Source organism: Stegostoma tigrinum, chromosome 9, assembly GCF_030684315.1.
Source record: "Stegostoma tigrinum isolate sSteTig4 chromosome 9, sSteTig4.hap1, whole genome shotgun sequence".
In the NCBI taxonomy this organism is placed as follows: domain Eukaryota; kingdom Metazoa; phylum Chordata; class Chondrichthyes; order Orectolobiformes; family Stegostomatidae; genus Stegostoma; species Stegostoma tigrinum.
Window position 1 is genome coordinate 37,902,342 of NC_081362.1, and position 21,765 is coordinate 37,924,106.

The 21,765-nt window shown below is 39.2% G+C and overlaps 1 protein-coding gene across 4 annotated transcripts in view; it reads right to left on the reverse strand.

Moving 5' to 3' along the window:
• scaf8 (SR-related CTD-associated factor 8) overlaps positions 1 to 21,765 on the reverse strand; it is a 230,080-nt gene that overhangs the window by 118,446 nt on the left and 89,869 nt on the right. For all 4 annotated transcript variants that reach the window (XR_007248087.2, XR_007248088.2, XM_048535919.2 and 1 more), the window contains exons 6-9: positions 14,151 to 14,287; positions 12,386 to 12,559; positions 7,302 to 7,381; positions 336 to 453 (exon numbers count right to left, since the gene is read on the reverse strand). Coding sequence is in view for 2 of the 4 variants with exons in the window: in XM_048535919.2 (XP_048391876.1) it covers positions 336 to 453; positions 7,302 to 7,381; positions 12,386 to 12,559; positions 14,151 to 14,287 (509 nt within the window). In the remaining 2 variants the exon portion in view is untranslated. The remainder of the gene's footprint in view (positions 1 to 335; positions 454 to 7,301; positions 7,382 to 12,385; positions 12,560 to 14,150; positions 14,288 to 21,765) is intronic.

Here is a 21,765-nt window from a genome sequence, read left to right on the forward strand (position 1 = left end):
TACATGGACTGGCAATAAAAATGAAAAAAAATCTATGTTTCATAAATTAGAGACAGTAAAACATGACTGACAATTTGCAGAGTGTTGGATTTGACGGTTGAGATACAACATATCAAGAGCCGTCTTGTAAAAAAATTTTGGATAAATATGCTTTGTTTTTAAATCAAGATTCAAATAAAATGCAGGCAATATGAAGTACAAAATAACTTGTTTCAAAATGTATTAACAGAAGCAATAGTTGCACTGCCATCACTTTCAGTGCTTCTCAGTCTTGGATGTGAACTTAAGTTTATTCAAGTTATATTCATAATTATCATTCATGCTTCTTCTTGTACCTGTTGTGTCTGCTGTTGTTCCATTATCTGTTGCCGAAGTTGCTCAAAGTTTTGCTGTTGGAATTGCTCAGCCAGCTGCTGAAAAAGTGATGTGTTCATGGTCTCAGTTACTAGAGGTCTGTAAATCAAACAGAAAATCATTTACGACACGAGTATGAACAATATTCCTTCCACAAGAGACTGCAATAAAGCACTATATTCATAGTTTTCAAAGGATAAGTTAGCTAACTGGTCAATAGTTTTCACCTCTGATGAAGGGCCTAGGCCCAAAACGAGCTTTTGTGCTCCTGAGATGCTACTTGGCCTGCTGTGTTCATCCAGCTTCACACTTTGTTATCTTATAATAGTTTTCTGCTTTCTTGTACGGGGAGACACATTTTACAGTTTTTCAATCTGTTGGAACCCTACCATAATTCAGCAGATTCTGGAATATTTTGATCAATGCCTCCATAGTCTCTGCAGTCACTTCCTTCAAAACCAATGTTTGCAGGCCATTAGGTTCTGGTGACTTGTCTATCTTTAGTCCGATTAGTTTGTCAAATACTTTGTCCCTGGTGATAGAGGCTACTAAAAGATCTTTCTTCCCATTAGCAGCTTGCTTATCAGTTATCTTTGGGGTGGTTATAGTGTCCTTCATCATGAAGACTAATGAAATATATTAGCTTAAATTATCTGTCATTTCCTTGCTCCTTGTAATCAATTCCCTAGTTGCACCTTCCAAAGCTCTCATAGTTACATTAGCTACTCTCCTTTCTCTATACTTGCAGAAGCTCTTGCTGCTTGTTTTTACAGTTATTTCTAAATTATTTTCAAAATCAATTTCCTCCATCTTTATTAGCTTTCTTCTAATCCATTTTGGTACTCGAAAAAGTTCCAATTCTCTGGGCCACTATTAGCTTTTCTTCTTTTTTTGTCTTAGTTTTGAATGAGCACACTAACAAGCTACAACAGCAGGCCCCTTGACCCTTCTCGGCCATTCAATTAGATCGTAGCACACCAGATTTTAACCTCAATTCTACATTGCTCATGTTTCCAATAATCTTCCATTCCCTGGGTAAATAAGAATCTATCTACAACATCATAAAAATAAAGATTCTGCATCTACTATCCTTTGAGGAAAGTAATTCCAAAGATTCTTGCCCCTAAAAGAAAAAAAAACTTCCCGTATCTGTACTGAATGGGCTATCCCTTATGTTTAAGCAATGATCCCAAGTTCTAGATTCTCCCTTAACAGAAAACGTACTATTAACATCCATCGAGTCAAGTCCACTCAAGATCTTATAGTGTTTCAATTAAGTCACCTCTGAATTTCTAAACTCTACAGGATACAAGACTAGTCTTTCCATATCAGGCAATCCACTCATTTCAGATACAAGTCTACTAAACCTTCACCGATATGCTTCCAATGCATCAACATCCATTCACATCTATGTAACCAGCACTGCACACATTCCTAATCCAGCATTCAATTTCCCTCACAATAAAACATATCATCCTACCTGCTTACTTGTTGTACGCACAGATGAACGTTCTCCTTTTTATACATGAGGATCTCTCTGCAGATAAGAGTTCTGTAACCTCCAGCAACATCAGTGGCACAGCACTAGTGATATCCTGCCAGCCTGAAAAAGGCCCATTTATTTCTACTCTGCTTCCTGTTAACAAGCCAATCTTCTATCCATGCCACAATGCTTTTCCTTACAGCATGAGCTTTTATTGTCAGCAGTAACCATTTGATATAACATCTTATCAAATGCCTTCTGGAAATCTAAGAACAATAAATTTATCGGTTCTCCTTTATCTATAGCACAAGTTACTTCTTCAAAGAACTCAAATAAACACAATTACCCTTTGATAAAACCACGCTGGCTCACAATAAATTTACCGGTTCTCCTTTATCTATAACACAAGTTACTTCTTCAAATAACAAAAACACAATTTCCCTTTGATAAAACCACGCTGGCTTTGCCTGATTACCTTAAACTTATCCAAGCGGCCCATTATAATGTTTTTAATAATACCCTCTAACATTCTCATGCTAGATGTTAAGCTAACTGGTTAGTTGCTCCCTTTTTACTGCGTTCCCCACCCTTTCTGACTAAATTTGAATTCAATAAAAAATTATGGAATTAAAAATCTAATGAGAATGATGATATTGTAGGGGGAAAAAAAAACTTACCTGTTTCACTAATGACCTTTAGGGATTGCAAAAGATAAAGCTGAAACATTTCCCCAGTAATTTCCTGATCTAGATCCCATCAGGCCCCGATTTCTTGATATCACAGACTGAACAAATTGACTGAAATCTGGCATATGTGAAGATGGTGACCACTGAAGGAGGCAGAGATGGATCATTCATTCAGCTCTTTGGACTATAGGTTGCTGCATATGCATCAGCCTTATCTTCTGCACTTGAGACATTAGCGAATCAGATAGGCTTTTTCCCCCCACAATGGCTTCTTGTTCATTAGATCCCCACGACATAAGCTGAGTTTCTTGATTAATAGTCTAGCGAAAATACCACTTGGCCATCGCTTACCCCTGTGGGGAAAAAAGCCAATTTAACCTAGTTAAAAAAAAACTGGAGTTTCCTTGATAATGTTAGTAACTAAGCCTTTCGATTCAACTAAGTGCTGCACTGTCGATGCAGCAACAAAGACAGACTCCTACTCAATACTTCACTTGGAAAACTGTATAGATTAAGTTGGCATTGTCAGATTTCTTGCTGAAATAGATTTGCTAAAAATATATTGGAACGTGCCTTCAGCACTCCGGCCTACTACAGAAGAGGTCGTGCTGTAAGTCTGAAAATGCATAAAGGAAGGTAAATCCCCAGGATTTGATCAGGTGCATCCTAGGACAATTTTGAGAAGATAAGGAAAACTTGCGGAGCTTCACAGAGATATTTCTATAATCACAGGTGAGGTACCAGAAGACCGGAGAGTGGTTAATGTGGCACCTTTACGTTAAAAAAGCTATAAAGAGAAGCCAGAGAACTACTAACTCGTGAGTCTGATGCCAGTGGTTAGTAAACTGTTGGAGGAAATTGAGAGAGACAGGATTTACATGCATTTGGAGAAGCAAGGAATGATTTGGAATAGTCAACTAGCTTTGTGGGGAAAATGTGTCTCAAAAATTTGACTGAGTTTCTGAGAAAGTGACCAATAAGACAAATGAGGGTAGAGCAGTAAAAATTGTCTACATGGACTTTAGTAAGGCCTTTGACAAGATTCTGTATGGTAGACTGAATAGCAAAGTTAGATCACATAGAAGTGGATACAAAATTAGCACAAGAGCAGGGAAACAAGAGGGTGGTGGTAGAGGGAAGGTTTTTGGACTTGGGGCCTGTGACCAGCTGTGTTCTGCAGGGATCAGTGCTGGGTCCACGTTGTACAAACAATTTGGATGAGGCTATAGGAAACATGGTTAGTAAGTCTGCAGATGACACCAAAATTGGTGATACAGCGAAGAAGGTAATTGAAGAGCACAACAATATCTTGATCAGCTAGGCCATTGGGCTGAGAAATGATAGATGGAATTTAATTTAGACAAATGTGATATGTTGCAGTTTGATAAGACAAACCAGGGCAGGACTTACACAGTTAACAGTAGGGCCCTGGGGAGTGCTGCTGAACAGACAGACCCAGGAGTGCAGGTACATAATTTCTTGAAAGTGGCACCACAGGTAGATAGGGTGGTGAGGAGGACATTTAGAATGCTTGCCCTTATTGGTCAGAGTATAGCAGTTGGGACATCATTTGCGGCTGTGCAGGTCATTTGATGATGTCTCTTTTGCTACGTGTAGTTCTGGTCGCCCTTCTATAAAGGGTGCAGAAAAATTTACAGGGATGTTACTGGGCTGGGAGGGTTTGAGTTATTGAGAGAGGCTGGATAGGCTGTCATGTTTTTCCCAGGAGCGTAGGTGGTTAGGGGGCGACCTTATGAAGGTTTATAAAATCATGAGCAGATTGATAAGGTGAATGGCAAAGGTCTTTGCCCTCGGGTAGGAGAGTTCAAAACTAGAGGGCATTGGTTTAAATTGAGAAAGGAGACATTTAAAATGGACCATAGGGGCAACTTCTTCACACAGAAAGTAGTGTGTATAATGAAATGGACCACCAAAGGAAATGGTAGGAGCAGGTACAGCTACAATATTTAAAAGACATTTGGACATGTACATGAATAGAAAAGGTTTAGACCAGATATGGGCCAAATGCAAGCAAAAGTGACCTGTTTAGTTTGAGAAAACTGTTCGGTATGGACGGGTTGGACTAATGGGTCTGTTTCCATGCTGTATATGACTTTGTGTCTCTGAAGAGGTATCAGTCTTTGTTGCACCAGACAGTCAGTTCCAATCCCAAGTGATTCCATTCAGGCTAAAAATTATGCCCAGCAACTTTCCAGAGATGAATGAAGCAAGCAGCCAGTGTTCTTAATTGCATAGATTATATTGATAATATACTGAATGACATTGACGCCGGGGGAAGCTACATGGAACAACTGGAAGTTTTGATTTGGAAATTACAAACAGTTAATTTGGAGGTAAACCTACCCAGAAGTAAATGTGAAAATAAAATATATAAAAGGGAGAGGACAAGTGTTGCCAAAATGCATTGGTAAAGCTTCCTGACTCTAAATCTCAACAGGAAATCACAAGATTTTTGGGATGTGTGGGTTTATCTCGGGTTTCTATCAAATTTCAGCGCCGCAGTTGCTCCACTGACCGTTCCACTCCAAAAGAATGCCAAAATAGTATGCTCAGGGATGTGCCAGGCATCTTTTAGGAAGCCGAATGTCACTTTGGTCAGTGAACCAGTGAAATTTTGTGCAGCCAACACCAAGTCCTTCTAGGTAGTGATTCAAGGTGGGTGGGGGGGGCAGGTTTTCTAACTTCACTCCACGTATGTCAGCATCCCTGGTTGGGTCAGGATTTATTGTGCATCCCTAATGTTCAGGGGGCAGTTAAGAATCAATTGTATTTTTGTAGGTCTGTAGTCACAGCTAAACCAGAAAGATGGCAGATATCCTTCTACAAAGGAGATTAGTGAACCAGATGGGCTTTTAAGCAGACAAGATTTACGGTAATAATTTCATGAAACTATCCTTCCTATTTCTATACGTGCAGATATGATATCAACCTCTCAAAATTTGCTTATATTTATTATTCCTGACAGCTCCTGCTCAATTACCAATAGCAAATATATTTCAAGTTCTCAGAATTTTTTTTAAGTTTCAAGGACACAAGCTGAGCACAAGATCTTTACACAGAAGTATCAATTCAAAACTTTTCTTGTACTATTAACAATTACATGCTAGGATTTGATAGTTTTACCATATATCAGACAAAACTGAATAAAGCAGCCCCGCATTTAATGTTGTGTGGAACATCTTCTGTTGTCTGGTTGCAAACCATTTTCGAAAGGAGACTTCCCCCAAATCTAATGAGTTATGGAAAATTAAAACCAATACATCAAAACTGTATCCTATTCTTATCTCAAATAACAATTTCTAACAAACTAATTTTCTAAGCAATTTCCAATCCATCAACACGCATTCCTGTGAAAACAGAATTAATGAATGTGGACAACAAGTGGCAGAAATATAAGTTATCCACATCAAGTCAGAATATTTTCAGTTCTTCAAAGTTTACCAACATACTAAGGGTACAAGATATAGTCATAAACCATATCTGCCTTCTCTTGCTTACAGCCAGCAAAACGTCCCTGAAAATGATGATGGAACTACTAAGGAAGGAGCCTACCAAGAATGATATTCAGCAAAACTCATGGTATTTAGTTGGTGGGAAAAGAAAGCTAACAAACACATGGCTCCACTGACTGTTGTTCAAAACACTATACTTTTCCAATGATTGTACTTTGTAAGTCAGGAACGAAGCATTGAAATTAAATCTTATCATCAGCATGTTTCTATTTATCACAAAAAGGACTAGTCAACACCACTGAAGCTTGCAGAAGAGGAGAGTGAATGTCAACTTGGACAAAGCAGAAGGACAGAAAAGCAGCCATGGTAAAAGATAGGTTTTTCAGACTGAAAGACAACATACAATGCTGGTCATATATTTAACTACACAACTACAACATAATACAGATGGGTTAGCAGAACAGGCACACAAGAGCAAATGGAATATAACATAAAGCAGTGAAGGGTAATGAATTTTGAAAGAACAATCAGAATTGCAATATTGACTAAATGGTACAATTGTAAAGAGGGTAAAAGGGACATGGTTGTTGATAATCATAAACCTTTGAAGGCGATGGGCCATAGCGAAAGCTTATGGGGTCTTGGGCTTCAGAAATGTGGGCATTGAGTGCAAAAGCTAGGAAGATGTGCGAAACATCCCCCCCATTAGGAGGACCGCAACTCATTCTAGTGAAGCCACTTAAAGAAGAATAAAGAGCCTTTGAGAGTACACAGAGGAAATTTGTCAGTGTGGTCCCAGGCATGACAACAATAATGATAAAGTGAAGCGGCTGAGAGGGTTCACCTTGGAGGAAAGGAAATCGAGTTTTGATAGGGGCGTGCAGAATTATTACAGGCTTATGTAAACTAGGCAAAAAAAAAATTCCCATTCACTAATGATTAATGACTAAGGGACACTAATTTAAGGTTCTGGACAAGATATTACGAGCAGATGTAAGGACAATATTTTTCTAAACTCAGGAAGGGGCAGCGATCTGCAATTCGCTGCTAAAGAGGAACTGGTGAATGATTTTTTTAAAAATTGGATGTGAACCAGAGAAAAATAAACTTTTAGGCCTCGCTGTGGGTGAGATATGGATTACTTGACAGACCCCACATAGACCCAGTGGTCACTGGCCTCTTTTTGTGCCATAATGATTCTATGATGTCAACAACTGAAACATAATCGTTCAAAGGATTTTAGAAGCAAGATATGCATTTTGGTATAACATAGGGAAGAAGAATACAAGTAAGGCAATTTCTTACAGCTGGGATGCAGATGTTTCTTTCTTAGTTTCCTCTGAATGATCCTGTTCTTCTTCATACTCAAATCTGTCAAGGAGTTTCTGCGACAAAATGTACAAATTACATTCAGCATTTCACAACCTGGCTTTACCTAAGCGCGGATCCTGTTTTATTTGTGATGGCTACTTCCTTCCAAATCAGACACTTCTTCAAAAACGGAAATTCACTGATTATGGCATCACCTGCCTACTGTTTGTTGACAATGGTAGTCTGATTCTAACCAAGACCAGACATTGAGCAAATGTAGGCCATTCAGCCCATTAAGTGCACTTCGCCATACACTGAGATCATAGCTTATTCTGACAATTCTCAATTCTAGTTTCCTGCTTTGTCCCCAAATCATACACTTCAGACCATGTGATAAAGATGATGAATCAATATTGCCTGTTGGGAAAATGTTCTGTTCAGAAAGAACCTACACCCATCCCAATTCACTGGCTGAAACTATAAAGACGAAATAAACTTTTAGATGTCTTAGCTAAACATTAAAGGTTGCAATTTACTGATTTCTAGATAAATTGAACGTTCCAAGCACTTGTAGTTGTGGCTGTGCTGTGGAACCACAAGATGGATTCCATTCAGCTGTACTATTAGGAGGAGCATTTACTCTCAAGGGTCGCAAATGAAGGGGACACAGCTAAGGAAATGAATTGCTGTAAGATCAGCCAACTGATAGACTCCCGTTTGGACATGAACTTTCTGGATTCAAGTCACAACACTAATATCAACATTTTGGACTTTTGTTTTAGGCATTCAAAATTTCAACATCCTCCCTTCCTTTTTCTCTCCCACTCTACCTTGTCTCTGTGCGTGGGTGCATGAGTGTGTGCATGTGCGTGTGAGAGAATGAAGCAAAGAAGCTGTTGTTATGAATGTTTTGTTAACAAACCTCACCCTGTTTCATTTTAAAGGATTTTGCCGTGGGTTCATTTCTAAGAGTAAAACACAAAAGAGGCTCAGCGAGGCACTTGGCGCTGACTCATTAGAAGAACAAATCCTAACTGTCCCATCATGCTCTCTTGTTGAACTTCCCACCCAGAGTGCCAGCTGAGGGTCAATCCTTTTTTAACATCTCACTCTTCCCACTGCTGGCACCATGGACTCTGCTTTTACAACTCTTCTCAGTATCTCTACCAGAACGTCTATTTCATTGTGAACAAGGTCCTTGCCATCCATTAACTTGTTACGAATAAATGAGTTGCATCATAGCCATACAGAAACCTGGTTAAGTGGCAATAACACCTTTTCTTTTAATAACGCCTCTCCAACTGGCAAGATGTTCTTCTACTTCCACATTAAAGACTGTGGTGGTGGCATTTAGAAACAAAAATTATGAACAAGAGTAGGCCATTCAGTGAATACAGACCTAGCTAATCCAGTGTCTCTTGTATGGGAAGTCCATCATCCCAGGATTCAATCTGGTAAACCTTTGTTGCATTCCCTCCATAGCCTGAACATGCTTCCTTGGATAGGGTGGGCAAAACTGCATACAGTACTCCAGGTGTGGTCTCATCAATGCCCTGTACAGTTAAAGCAAGACATCTCTGCTCCTGTACTTGAATCCTCTTGTTATGAAGGTCTATGTACCTTTTGCGTTCTACAGCACATGCTGCACCAGCATGCTTACTTTTGCAACTGGTGTACAAGATGCTCAAGTCTTGATGCACCTAGCTCTTTCCCAATTTATCGCCATTCAGATAATAATCTGCCTTTCTGTTTTTGCTACCAAAGTGGACATTCTCACATTTGTCTTCAGCTGCCATGCATTTTCCCACTCATTCAACTCGGTCATTTAACACAGAAGATTTACTACAGTTTCCGCATTTCACCTGTCTACCTAGCTTTGTGTCGTCTCTAAAATTGTAGGTATTACACTTACTTCCCTCATCTATAATGTGACTGGCTGGAGTTCAGACACTAATCTCTGCAGTACCCCACTAGCTGCCACTTCGAAAATGAATTTGTCTCAAGTCTGCCAATTAGTTCTCTACCCCTGTCAGCACTCTTCTCCCAATCCTATTAATTTTTACATTCTAATCTCTTACATGACAAACCTCCTGAAAACCCTAATAAACTGCATTCACTAGGTCCTCCTTATCAATGCTATTAGTTTCAGCGTTGAAAAGTTCCAGTACATTTGTCAAGCATGATTTCCCTTTCATAAATCCATGCTGACTCCACCCAATCCTGTGATTTTTGTCCAAGTGCTCTGCTAATCAATCTTTTATACTGGATTCTAACATTTTCTCTCCTATTCATAATAGGCTAATCGTTCTACAATCCCCTGTTTCTCTCTACTGTCTTTTTTACTTAGTGTGGTTACATTAGCTACCCTCCAAACCATAGGAACTGTTCTAGAATCAATAGAATCTTGAAAGATGACCACCACCATTTCTACGGTCACTTCCTTAAGTACTCTGGGATGTTGATTTTTATGCCCTGGGATTTAACAGGCCCTAGGCACTAATTAGCAAATCTCATCTTGGCCTGACCACCAGTCATTTAATACCTTACCATCCTTTCAGCATCTTAAACTTGTTCCACTCATCTTAGTTCATTCTCTAGCACCCTTCCATATATGATGTAAATTCTCTCACCAAGGCACCTTTGCATCTTTCCCTTTAGTTTCTACACAACATACTTGCCATAATTAATGATTTTAACGACAATCTAAACTTATCATGTTCTTCTTTGATTTAACAGCCCTCTTATTCCAAATTTTTTCAAAATTTCCAAAATCACTCACTAACCTATATTTATGACCACCCCTATAGCAAGACAGCATTACTTTGAAGTGGATTGGGACAGCAAACTACAAAAGGGCAGTGGGAGATAAAAACTGGTGGCAGAGTGTCCCTTCTACTTGTTTCCACCTGTCAAGATTAAAGTATGGCTGGCATCACAGGAAAACAGGTAGGTGAACAATGTGTATTCCTTCCATGTCTCTTTTGATTGGCCAAGTGGTTTAAATCAGGACATAATTTTATAGTTGAAGAGTACAGTTAGAAAGTTCTCTTTTAAAGTTCTAAACATCCAAATTAACTTCTCAATTCATTTATAACTTCATTCAAAATGTCAGGTCTCTAGACCTTTCAGTAGCTATTGATTCACTGAACTGTATCCTCATGTCAATATTCAATGCCCTTAACACTGATAAAATCATTTCTCTCTCTCTCATCCTGGTCAGTTTACCTGTTACGGACTTATCTCTACAAACTGCAAGTTCACAGAATACAGGATACAGTGCACAACTGGTTTAGCCAGTCATCACCAGCTCTAGCTGGATTACGCAAAGCACAATTATCTACAGCTTGCCTAGTAAATTTATTCAATATTTCCAAAAAATCATGGAGTATAAAGATAACCCAGCTTCTTTTCACTGCTGCAGAGGTGTTGCTTAAGCATCTTTCCTTTCTTGAAAATGTCTTCTTAAAACTGTTTTCTATCCTTACCTCTAACACAAAGCGAGAGACATTCAAAAATATCTTTGTCACCAAGATCGAGATGACCTGCTCAGTTGCCTCAACCATGCCCCCCTGTTCCACCAGGGCAAACCTCCTCCAAAGATTCTCCCCCACCCTAAACTTTCATCTTTCTCTAGCTTTTCCTTGTTATATCCTCTGTGAGTTCAGAGTGTCAATGAGACACACATCCTGGTCTCTTAAACTTATTCCCAGTAAACTGTTGACAACTGTGGTCAGTCTGTTAGCTGATATTATGAATGGTTCTCTCGATTCAGGAGTTATTGATCTCTGTTAAATCAGTTATCACCAATCACCCCTCAAAACACGCTCTTCACTGTGGAGCAAATTTATGAAAAAGGCAAGGGGTTGTGCTAAAAGCTGTACATGGCCTTTGCACAACATGCAATCAAGAACATTCACTCCAAGTGTGGTCCAACCATATTTCTAATTTGATATGATATCTCTACTTCCGATGTTTTCCTTCCAGAAATTAACCCTTTCTTGCCTTTGGCATGTTGGTAATGTTTTTCACTCCAAGATTTCCATTTTCTGATAAGCACAGCCTTAAAACCTTGGTGCTCTGAGATGGCCTTATCAACCTGCATCAATAGCTTTAAGGATTTGCATAGCCATGTTGCATATCTGTCTACTCTTTTATCAGGATATAGGCTGGTAGAATCAATTAGACTTGGAACTGAACGATCACATAGATCAGCAAGCAGTGTATATAACAGCACAAGGGCAAATTTAAATTGGTGAATCAACATATCTAATCTCCAGCCAGAGGAAACAGGCTTTCCCTATTTAATCTAAAGTCTTCCTACAGAATTTCAAAAACTACATTTAAAATGCTCTGATCCACTGGAAAAAGTATTTTTTGAACTCTGCTCTGTTAATAGCATTGCTTTTAAGTTCTGTTCATAAACACAGATAATGATGAGGGGAGGCAGGGTGAAATAATGTTTATATTATCAAAAAGGGTTGAAATTTCCCTAGATTGTAAAACCTTTCCAGAACAGCTCAACCTTTGCTGCTGACTTTACTGCAAAACTGGCTTAGTGCTTTCAGAACAGAGGTAGGCATGTTAACCTTCCACTTTAGAATCACCCAATTTCCAGCCCACTTTAGTCTGTGACTTCTAGGCCAATTAATTATGGGTATGGCTGCCAAAAAAATGGAAATCTTGGAGGAAAATCATTATGCAGATGCCAAAGGTAAGGAAGATTGACTGTCCAGAAATGAACTAATTGAAAGCTGTGCATGTGAACAATGGTATGCTCAAACCAAAAGAAAACTGCCGTAAACCTGCAAAAACATTTCTGTCACATATTGTTATTGATTAATGGGAAATTGTGAAAATAGAGGGCCTACATTTAAGAAATTCAATGCATTGTGAAATACAAGTAGACAGTTAATATATGATGAAAAGAAGTATTAAAGCTTAGTTAAATACTACAATGCTTTATATTTTATTCATTTACTGAGCAATGAATATAGAATTCTTTTGGTACTGAATCCAATGATCAGAATCATGCCATCTTATGCATTATCTCTGTAACACAATTGTTTCCTTCACAGTACCTTATTAAAATTGAGTCGTTGCTCCAGTGGATTAAGTGTATTAGCTGTTGCAGCTGCTGTCAGCTGGGCTGTAAGAGCCTGCAGTTGAACTACAAGCCCAGCATCAAGAGCCTGCAGCAGAGAAGGCTGAGGTTTTTGCTGCTGCATTTGAAGACTTTGCACCAACTGCTGGAGCTAGAGATAAATGCAAATGACAATGCAATCACTTACATTTAAAGAATCATCGCCACATTAAAAAAAATTCTCTCCCCTGTAACATTTGTACATTTAAAGAGAATAGTCACCACAGACAAAATACCTACAACTTTCCACAGTGTCTGTATCTTAGTTGTTCACTGCGCGGAGGCATTAAATAGTCCTCCCAATAAAATAACTCAAATATTAGAATGAAAGGCAGTCTAAATTATGTTTGTACACTAACAGCTTCTTAAGAAATGTTTAATGAGTAACACTATCAAACACCTGGGTGCAAACACGTGTCTATGCCTCATGCAAGAAAAAAGCAAATGGTGTGGAAGATGGCTAGAAGACAACAGAAATTTAATAATCAAATCCTATGGTGATAGTCTATACCGTGAAAAAAGTTTTGAAAAATATAAACCTGAAACTTTCATCATGATTACTTGTAATGATTAGACTTTTTGTATTTCCCTAAAACACTGATATAACAAAGCATAAAGATGATTTTCAAATACATAATAATTACACCAAATTTGGTTTCCTCAAGCATAAATGAGCTTTCAGAAAACAAAAATGGGCCAAATGTGGAAACGGTCACAAAATTACATGCTTGCACTGCACTGAGGGGGTGCATCTAAAGAAAAAAACAAAAAGATGGTACATTTAGAAAGGCATGCATGCAAAGTGTTCATGTCTCCAGATGATGCCAGATCCACATTTCAGTTTTAGCTTCAGATTTCCAGCATTTGCTCTATTTTGCGTTTTATTTACAAAATCGTGAATCAGGTTTTGCAAGCGAGGACATTAAATTTTAAATCATTTGTACTGTTAGAGTTTTAGCCACCTTGATGTTATCTGCATAAAACTCCTCTTTCCAGGCAAGAAACAAAAAAAAATGAGCACAAACTATTCTTTCTGAATTAAATGGCAATTAAAACTGAAAACTCAGCATGATCTGTTGCTTGGATCTTTCCATCTGGGGGCATACTTCCAAATGTGTAAAGGAGTTTCACTACGGAGGACAAGACATAAATTGGTGTGGTAACAATAAGACTTCCATGACTCAGACTTCCCCTAAACATGGGGTGACACGGTGGCTCAGTGGTTAGCACTGGTGAGTCAGGTACCGGAGTTCGATTCCACCCTCAGGCGACTGTCTGTGTCGAGTTTGCATATTCTTCCTGTGTCTGCGTAGGTTTCCTCCTACAGTTCAAGGATTTGCAGGCTAGGAGGAATGGCCATGCTAAATTGCCCGTAATGTTCAGGGATGTGTCGATTAGCTGGGTTATTGGGCGATGGGTCTGGGTGGGATGCTCCGAGGATCAGTATGGATTTGTTGGGCCAAACGGCTTGTTTCCACACTGTAGGGAGTTTATGGATTCTATGATAAGCAGATGTACCAACATTAACATACGTTAGGAAAAAGTGCTTAAGTGAGAAACAGGGTACTTGATCAAACATGTTATGTGGAATTTAAACCCAGGTCCTCTGGTGAAGGTGAGAATATTATCACTGTCACAAGATCTGCAACTGTTATCAGCAATTATCAAACAGGCACATAAAAAAATGACAAAGAATAGCAGACCTGTTGCCCCTGGGGACTCTGCAGAAGCTGTGCAACAGCAGCAATAGTGTCTGTGTTTGACAGCTGAGAGATGGAGGCCCACGGATCAGGTAAATTTTGCATGACATTGGCTGGAGTGGCTGGAGTGGCTGGAGTTCCTGGAAAATAAAATATGTGCAACTAAACAAATTGTAACTGTCAAAAATATTTACAGTTCTGACTTTAAAAAGGCCAACTTTTGCATGAAATGCATTATTCGATTTCTTACACAGAATGAACCTTGAATCAGTATATTAGAGGATAGCAAATGTGGTTCCCCTGTTCAAGAAGGGGAGTAGAGACAACCCTGGTAATTATCGACCAGTGAGCCTTACCTCAGTTGTTGGTAAAGTGAAGGAAAAGGTTATAAGGGATAGGATTTATAATCATCTAGAAAAGAATAAACTGATTAGGGATAGTCAGCACGGTTTTATGAAGGGAAGATCGTGCCTCAAAAACCTTATTGAGTTCTTTGTGAAGGTGACCAAACAGGTAGATGAGTGTAAACCGGTTGATGTGGTGTATATGGATTTCAGCAAGGCATTCGATAAGGTTCCCCACAGTGGGCTATTGTACAAAATGCGCAGGAATGGAGTTGTGGGAGATATAGCAGTTTGGGTCGGAAATTGGCTTGCTGAAAGAAGACAGAGGGTGGTAGTTGATGGGAAATGTTCATCCTGGAGAGCAGTTACTAGTGGTGTACCGCAAGGGTCAGTGTTGGGTCCACTGCTGTTTGTCATTTTACCCGGATGAGGGCGTAGAAGGATGGGTTAGTAAATTTGCAGACAACACTAAGGTCGGTGGAGTTGTGGGTAGTGATGAAGGATGCTGTAGGTTGCAGAGACACATAGATAAGTTGCAGAGCTGGGCTGAGGGGTGGCAAATGGAGTTTAATGCAGACAAGTGTGAGGTGATGCACTTTGGTAGGAGTAACCAGAAGGTAAAGTACAGGGCTAATGGTAAGATTCTTAGTAGTGTAGATGAGCAGAGAGATCTGTGTGCATGTACAAAAGATCCTTGAAAGTTGCCACCCAGGTTGACAGGGCTGTTAAGAAGGCATACAGTGTTTTAGCTTTTATTAATAGAGGGATCGAGTTCCAGAACCAAGAGGTTACGGTGAAGCTGTACAAAACTCTGGTGCGGCCGCACTTGGGAGTATCGTGTACAGTTCTGGTCACCGCATTATAAGGAGGATACGGAAGCTTTGGAAAGGGTGCAGAGGAGATTTACTAGGACATTGCCTGGTATGGAGGGAAGGCCTTACGAGGAAAGGCTGAGGGACTTGAGGCTGTTTTCATTAGAGAGAAGAAGGTTGAGAGGTGACTTAATTGAAACTTATAAAATAATCAGAGGGTTAGATAGGGTGAATAGGGAGAGCCTTTTTCCTAGGATGGTGACGGTGAGCACGAGGGGGCATAGCTTTAAATTGAGGGGTGAAAGATATAGGACAGATGTCAAAGGTAGTTTCTTTACTCAGAGTAGTAAGGGAATGGAACGCTTTTGCCTGCAATGGTAGTAGATTCGCCAACTTTAGGTACATTAAGTCGTCTTTGGACAAGCATATGGACGTACATGGATAGTGTAGGTTAGATGGGCTTGAGATCGGTATGACAGGTCGGCACAACATCGAGGGCTGAAGGGCCTGTACTGTGCTGTAATGTTCTATGTTCTATTTTATCAATATGGTTTCTCCTAAAACATATCAAAGTCAAAAACTGCATTCAGTTAAGGCCTGAATTTTGAAGTGATGAATGGCATTTCCTTATTAAGCCAGCTGAATACAGATTTGTGGAAACAACAAAATCAGAAGTTTAAAAAATGCAGGAAATGATTTTGTAAAAAGCTGGAAACACTTGAACCAACAACTTCAAAACACACGATCAGAAATCCAATTAATGGGTCTAATGAGACATTGGGTCACTGAAAAAAATCACGCAACTTACCTTAAATTCAAGTTAATACATACTTTTGCTGTTTATTTGATGACTGCTAATGAAATATATGTATGCTCAAGGTCAGTTTCTCTTTTCCAGCAGTGCAACATTATTACTCTTTAATCAGTACTTTACGAAATTAAACTAAACAAGATTTTACAGGAACTGTGTATGTAGACTTCTCATTTTTTAAATAAACCTAATCAAATATGCACTTTAAATGGCACTCCTGACCTATGCATTGATTAGTTACTGTCACTGACCACTAATCCCTACCAAACTTGGATATGTCCTAAAACATAAATGCATGTACCTATGTAACAAGAAATAGGTTACTTTTTTAGCATCTGTCAATCTGTACTGAACAAGTACTTAATAAATGCTCACTGGCAGTCAACACCCAAGGTGCCACAAATAACAATGAGCAGACAGATAATCATGATTACTAGTTGACGAAGAAATACATGCTGGAGGGAAGAATTGGGTAAATCTCCTTTCTCTTCAAATAATGCCATGGGATACTTTCAGCCCACCCGAGGGGGCAAACAGGACTTTGCTTCTAACAGCGTGCCTGAAAGACTCCGCAGCACATTTAGTACTAAACTGTATCATCAGCCTAGGTTAAGCATGTAAATTTCTGGAGTGGAGTATCAAACAATGAACTAATGGCTGAGATGAAAATGTTGCGTTGAGACATTGTTATGTTGTACTCACAGCATAGAAGTAGGCTGTTGATACGTAGGAGTATGCCATTTTGTACTTCAATTATATTCTATCATTGAGATCATAGTTGATGTACATCTTAACTCCATCTGTCAACCTTGATTCTTTAATCTTTAACACTTAGGTTCAAAAATTTCAAATGAACTAGCCTCAACTGCTGATTGAGGAATGAGTGTTCCAGATTCCCTCTACACTTTGGTTGGAATCTTGTGCTGCTCTTGAGAGTGGGAAGCAAGGTTGGTGTGGGACGTTAATTGTTCTGGGGCCAAATATCAGCTTCCCAATGACGTGACTGAAGTTTAGAAATAAGTCCTCCCAAACTGTAAAGACTGATCAAGTTTTCCCAACAGCAAGTGTTGGTAAATCCTTTGCCTGCATTTGCATTTCCTGTTTCTTATTAAAAGACCAGTTTGGCAGAATTAAGCTCCCCACACATTTTGTTCTCCATAATTCCAATTCCCTACTGTACACACCAAGCAAATTACTATACTCACTACACTTTGAAGTTATTTGTCATTGCCTTGATCTATTTGGAGAGAGTTGGGATGCGCCATGTCTTGATGGAGATATATGATGGCAATAATCAAAGTTATACAAGGCATGCAGGATATCTGAAGAAAAGCAGCTGGAGAGTAACAGGCAAGTCAAGGTAGCCAGCCATGGGTGAAAAGTCTGTCCACCTGGTCAAGGGTAACAGGTTGAACGTATAAAGATGGAAGGGCCAGAATATTCAGCTGTAGGTATCCATTTTCAGAGTTTTGGTTTACAGAAAATGAATGTGTATCCAGTAGTAGTCCTTTAAACATGGCACCAGAACCTTAAGTTTAATAGCAGAGGTGAAAACTTGCCTGTTCCCACTATGATTCACCTCCAAACAGAAGTGATGATCCCTTTCACGGGCTCCAATACAGACGATTCTGCTCTAATTGCAACGTGCCAACATTCTTGAATGCCCTTTTCTAATTTTAAGGCTGAGCATATCTTTTCCAACTTTTTCCAGAGCCCCTCAGCAGAGTAAATAATTTCTATTAAAACAATCAAACCCCTTAACCATCTTAAGCAACTAAAACTTAAGCATGCCATACCAATAACAGGCCAGATATTTTGATCACCATTGATCAATGGCTGTCATCTTCTAAATTACCCACATACCTGCCTGTGATCTTTACAGGCAAGAATCCATGTTTGGTCTATCATGAATTAGCTAGTAAGATAACCAAGGAAAAGTCCACTCAGTGCAGCAGTAACATTACAGGCCAAAAACACATTCCCTTTTTTAAAAAATACAAAACTTGTTGTCATATTTCACGAGTTAAAGGTCCCCAAAGAATGGAATGATTTGTGTGTAAGATAAGTGAAGGGTCAGATTATTGGATGTCAGTCTGGCAGGTCCTGCTAGATTTGAAGAGGAAGGGGTGGTTCAGCTTCTTGCCCAGGAATTACATTAGGTTTTAATCCTCCAATGTTTCTTGGATAACTATTAACCTTCGGTGAATATGAACCGTCCAAAGTCTCCAACTGTGAGGGGCTTTTTTGGAGGGTTGCATATCAAACATAGAATCCCTAAATTGTAGAAGCAGGCCATACAGGCCATCAAGTCCACACCGACCTTCCAAAGGGCAATCCCAACCAGACCCCCGCCCCCAACCTATAACCCTGCCCTCCCCATGGTTAATACACCTAACCTACCTATCCCAAGATACTATGGATAACTAAGCACAGCCAATCCATCTAACCTGCACAGCTCTGGACTATAGAAGGAATTCCACGCAGACACGGGAAGAATGTACAAACTCCACATACACAGCTCCCTTGTGCTCTGAGACAGCAGCGCTAACCGTGTCCGTGCTGGGGAAATTGCCCACTGGAACTTTGGATTTCAGAGATTGCTGAACGGATCAACTGCATAAGGAAATCTACATGGTGTTGATGTACAACACCAGCCTGCGCCCCACTAATGATGATTTGACCATCAGTCAAGTTGTTGCTTTATATATGTCAAGTCAAGACTGAAGAAACTATTTAGTGTATCTTTTCAAGAAGTGATGGAACCCCTAATATGTATCAAGCTTCACGTACTCACTATAAAATTTGTGTGCAGTCATACTATAACGTACAACAGGAAAATTGCAATTTTGCCAAAAACAAATCAATGTTCATTTTCACTGCCAACAATCACTTGGCAAACACTTACTTGCTTAATCTATTTCTACTGCCTTTCATTAAGACAAATTTTCATAAACACTTGACCAAACAGAAGAAATATAAAAAACACTAACTTTGTATAAAATAACACAACAATTGGGGCAGAATACAGATTAAATTTAAAAGAGGAAAGCACTTAGGTATTATATTACAGTTGCGTGTAAGACGTGGAAGTGCTGAAAGTTGAAGAATCAAAGACTGCCAGACTGGAAAAAGGAAACATTTAATGGCATAAGACAGAAATTCAAACACACTGGCTCAGGGACAGGAAATCAAAAATGAGTTGAGTAGATTCCAGTGTAGAAAAAAATGGAAGTGAATCAAAGTTAGAACGGCTATAATATAGACAACATTTAGAAGTAAATTAAAATCAGATCATTTTGGAAATAATAAAATTAGGCTTAACAATAAAAAAAAGTGTTGCAGCAATTGGAACCAGAGATGAGAAATGTTTAAATGGACTTTGAAAAAGGATGGTACAGCTGATAGTGTAAAGAGGCCTTAAACTACTCAGGGATGGAAACGGAAAGTGAAATGCAGTTGATGAAGGTATTTTAGAAACAGGAATTACATATTTATATCTGTTCGTAGAGAGAAGAATGGACATAAAGAGTAGCGGTGTACAAATGAATGATGGTGAACTATTGTTAGGTGATGTACAGAAAGGAAAAATCTTTCAAAATATTTGTAAAACTCAGGATAGCTAAATCAGCGGGTTCTGATAATACATTACAAGATTATTGAAGGAAGTCAGTTCTAAACCACAATTTTCTAATTCTTAGATGAGCATACTGTAGCAGTGGGTAGAATGGAAGCCAAGATAACCATGAAATCAATGTTAATGTTTGCGAATTACAGGAGAGGAAAATGGTCAGGCAACAAGAAACTAGGTATGCTAAATAAAGTCAGGTGGTAGGTACTTTAAAAGGCATAGACAGAAAAAAAGTCAATCAATTGAAAACACTGTCAACATCTCCAAATTTTCTTTTTGAAAGGGTGGCGCAATGTGGTTGCAGACAGTAGGGATAGGTTGAAAGGTATAAAATGGCCACAAGACGTCAAAATTGGGTAAACAGGCTGATGCAACATTGGAGGTTCAGATTCCTGCAAAATGGAAAGAAACAGAAATTACTCTAGGTTGCATCTCAGTCACCAGAAGTAAGAGAATGTTGAAGATGTCAAAGCAACATGTTTAGTTGCCAGGATATAGAACACAGAACATAACAGCGCAGTATAGGCCCTTCGGTTTGGAAAAGGCTTAGGTGACATCATGACACTTGTTAGAGTAAGAATCCTCAAATGCTCATCACCCTCGTACCACCACAGCTGATGTCCCCTTTCTACGTTGTTTGATTCCAGAACGGTAAACGCACTACTTCAATTCACTTACATTCTGCATTCACAACTCTCAGCATTCCACATCTTACAACTGGAATATACTACCTTGGTGTTTATAGAAGGTAACACCAACACACACACACACACACACACACAAAAATATCGAGAGCAGGTACCAAGCCAGAGGTTGCCTCCACCATACTGTCTGTAGTCATGGATGACCTGTTTGAAATTATAAGCAAAAGACTGCTCATGACAGCAGTGTCACAGTGAAAGCAATTGGCATCACTGGGATGTTTTCATATAGAATCTCATTTATCCTAACTTTATACAAGTTGCATACTGTCTTCCTGCCTCTTCCTTCACAGAAGTAAATCACATCATTGTTTCATTTGAATTCCTCACAACATTAAGATCTCTGTGACATTTCAAGAGGAGAAAAGCCATCCTGAAGATGCAACATCACTTAATAGAAGTACAGCACACATCAGATCAGTTTAAGATAAATTACAAGAATGATTTTAATTGTGGTGGATGAATAAGCAGAAATGGAAAAGCATTGTATCAGGGTTAAGAACACATTCCAGACTTGTTACAGGAATTAAGTTCCGCATTTTGAGCAACCAGTCTGTTAAAGGAGGGTGACGAGCATAAGTGGTAGACATCAATGGTAATCTGTGAATGAGCTTGTGCAATAAGGCTGAGAATCTGGAAGAGCCTGACTTTAATGTGTTTCAGGGCTTTTTGCTCATCATAAAGATGTTTGCTGCAGGAAATGGAAAATTTCAATCTTGCAATCATGAGGACACTCATCAGAGAGTGAGGTTAAGGTACAGTACTGTGAACAGACACTGTCACAACTAAACTGTGTCTAAAGTAAATAATTTTGATTAATGGGTAAACATGTAAACAATAAGTGTCTCACTCTGCAGCAAAGACATCCCTCTCACCTTGACGATCAAAACAATTTAAAAATGCAGCAAATTCCACCAATTTAATTATTACACTATGATGATCAGCCGACATTCAAACAAAAGTGTTAAATCTTCAAAATTTTTTTTTTTAAAAAGACTGCACATTTTTTCAAAAATAACTTTAGTTTTAGGTCAATACAATTCTTGCATTGTGCCTCTGTCATGAGTTCTATGGACTGGCTTTATTGCTCTCCTACCCACAGGTTTAAAGGTGCTGATGGTATACACGAAACCAAGCAGGTACTGCCTCACCATTGCAACTTTACCAGTGATGGGATTGTGTGAGTGACTGCACACGTATGCATTAGGGTGGCGGGGCGAGGAAGGTGTCAGGCAGGGAAAGTGTGTTAGGCAAGCCAACTGAAGTCCAAAAGCAAATTAATGCCCAATTAATCACCCCAGTGCATGAGGGTCCTACCAAGT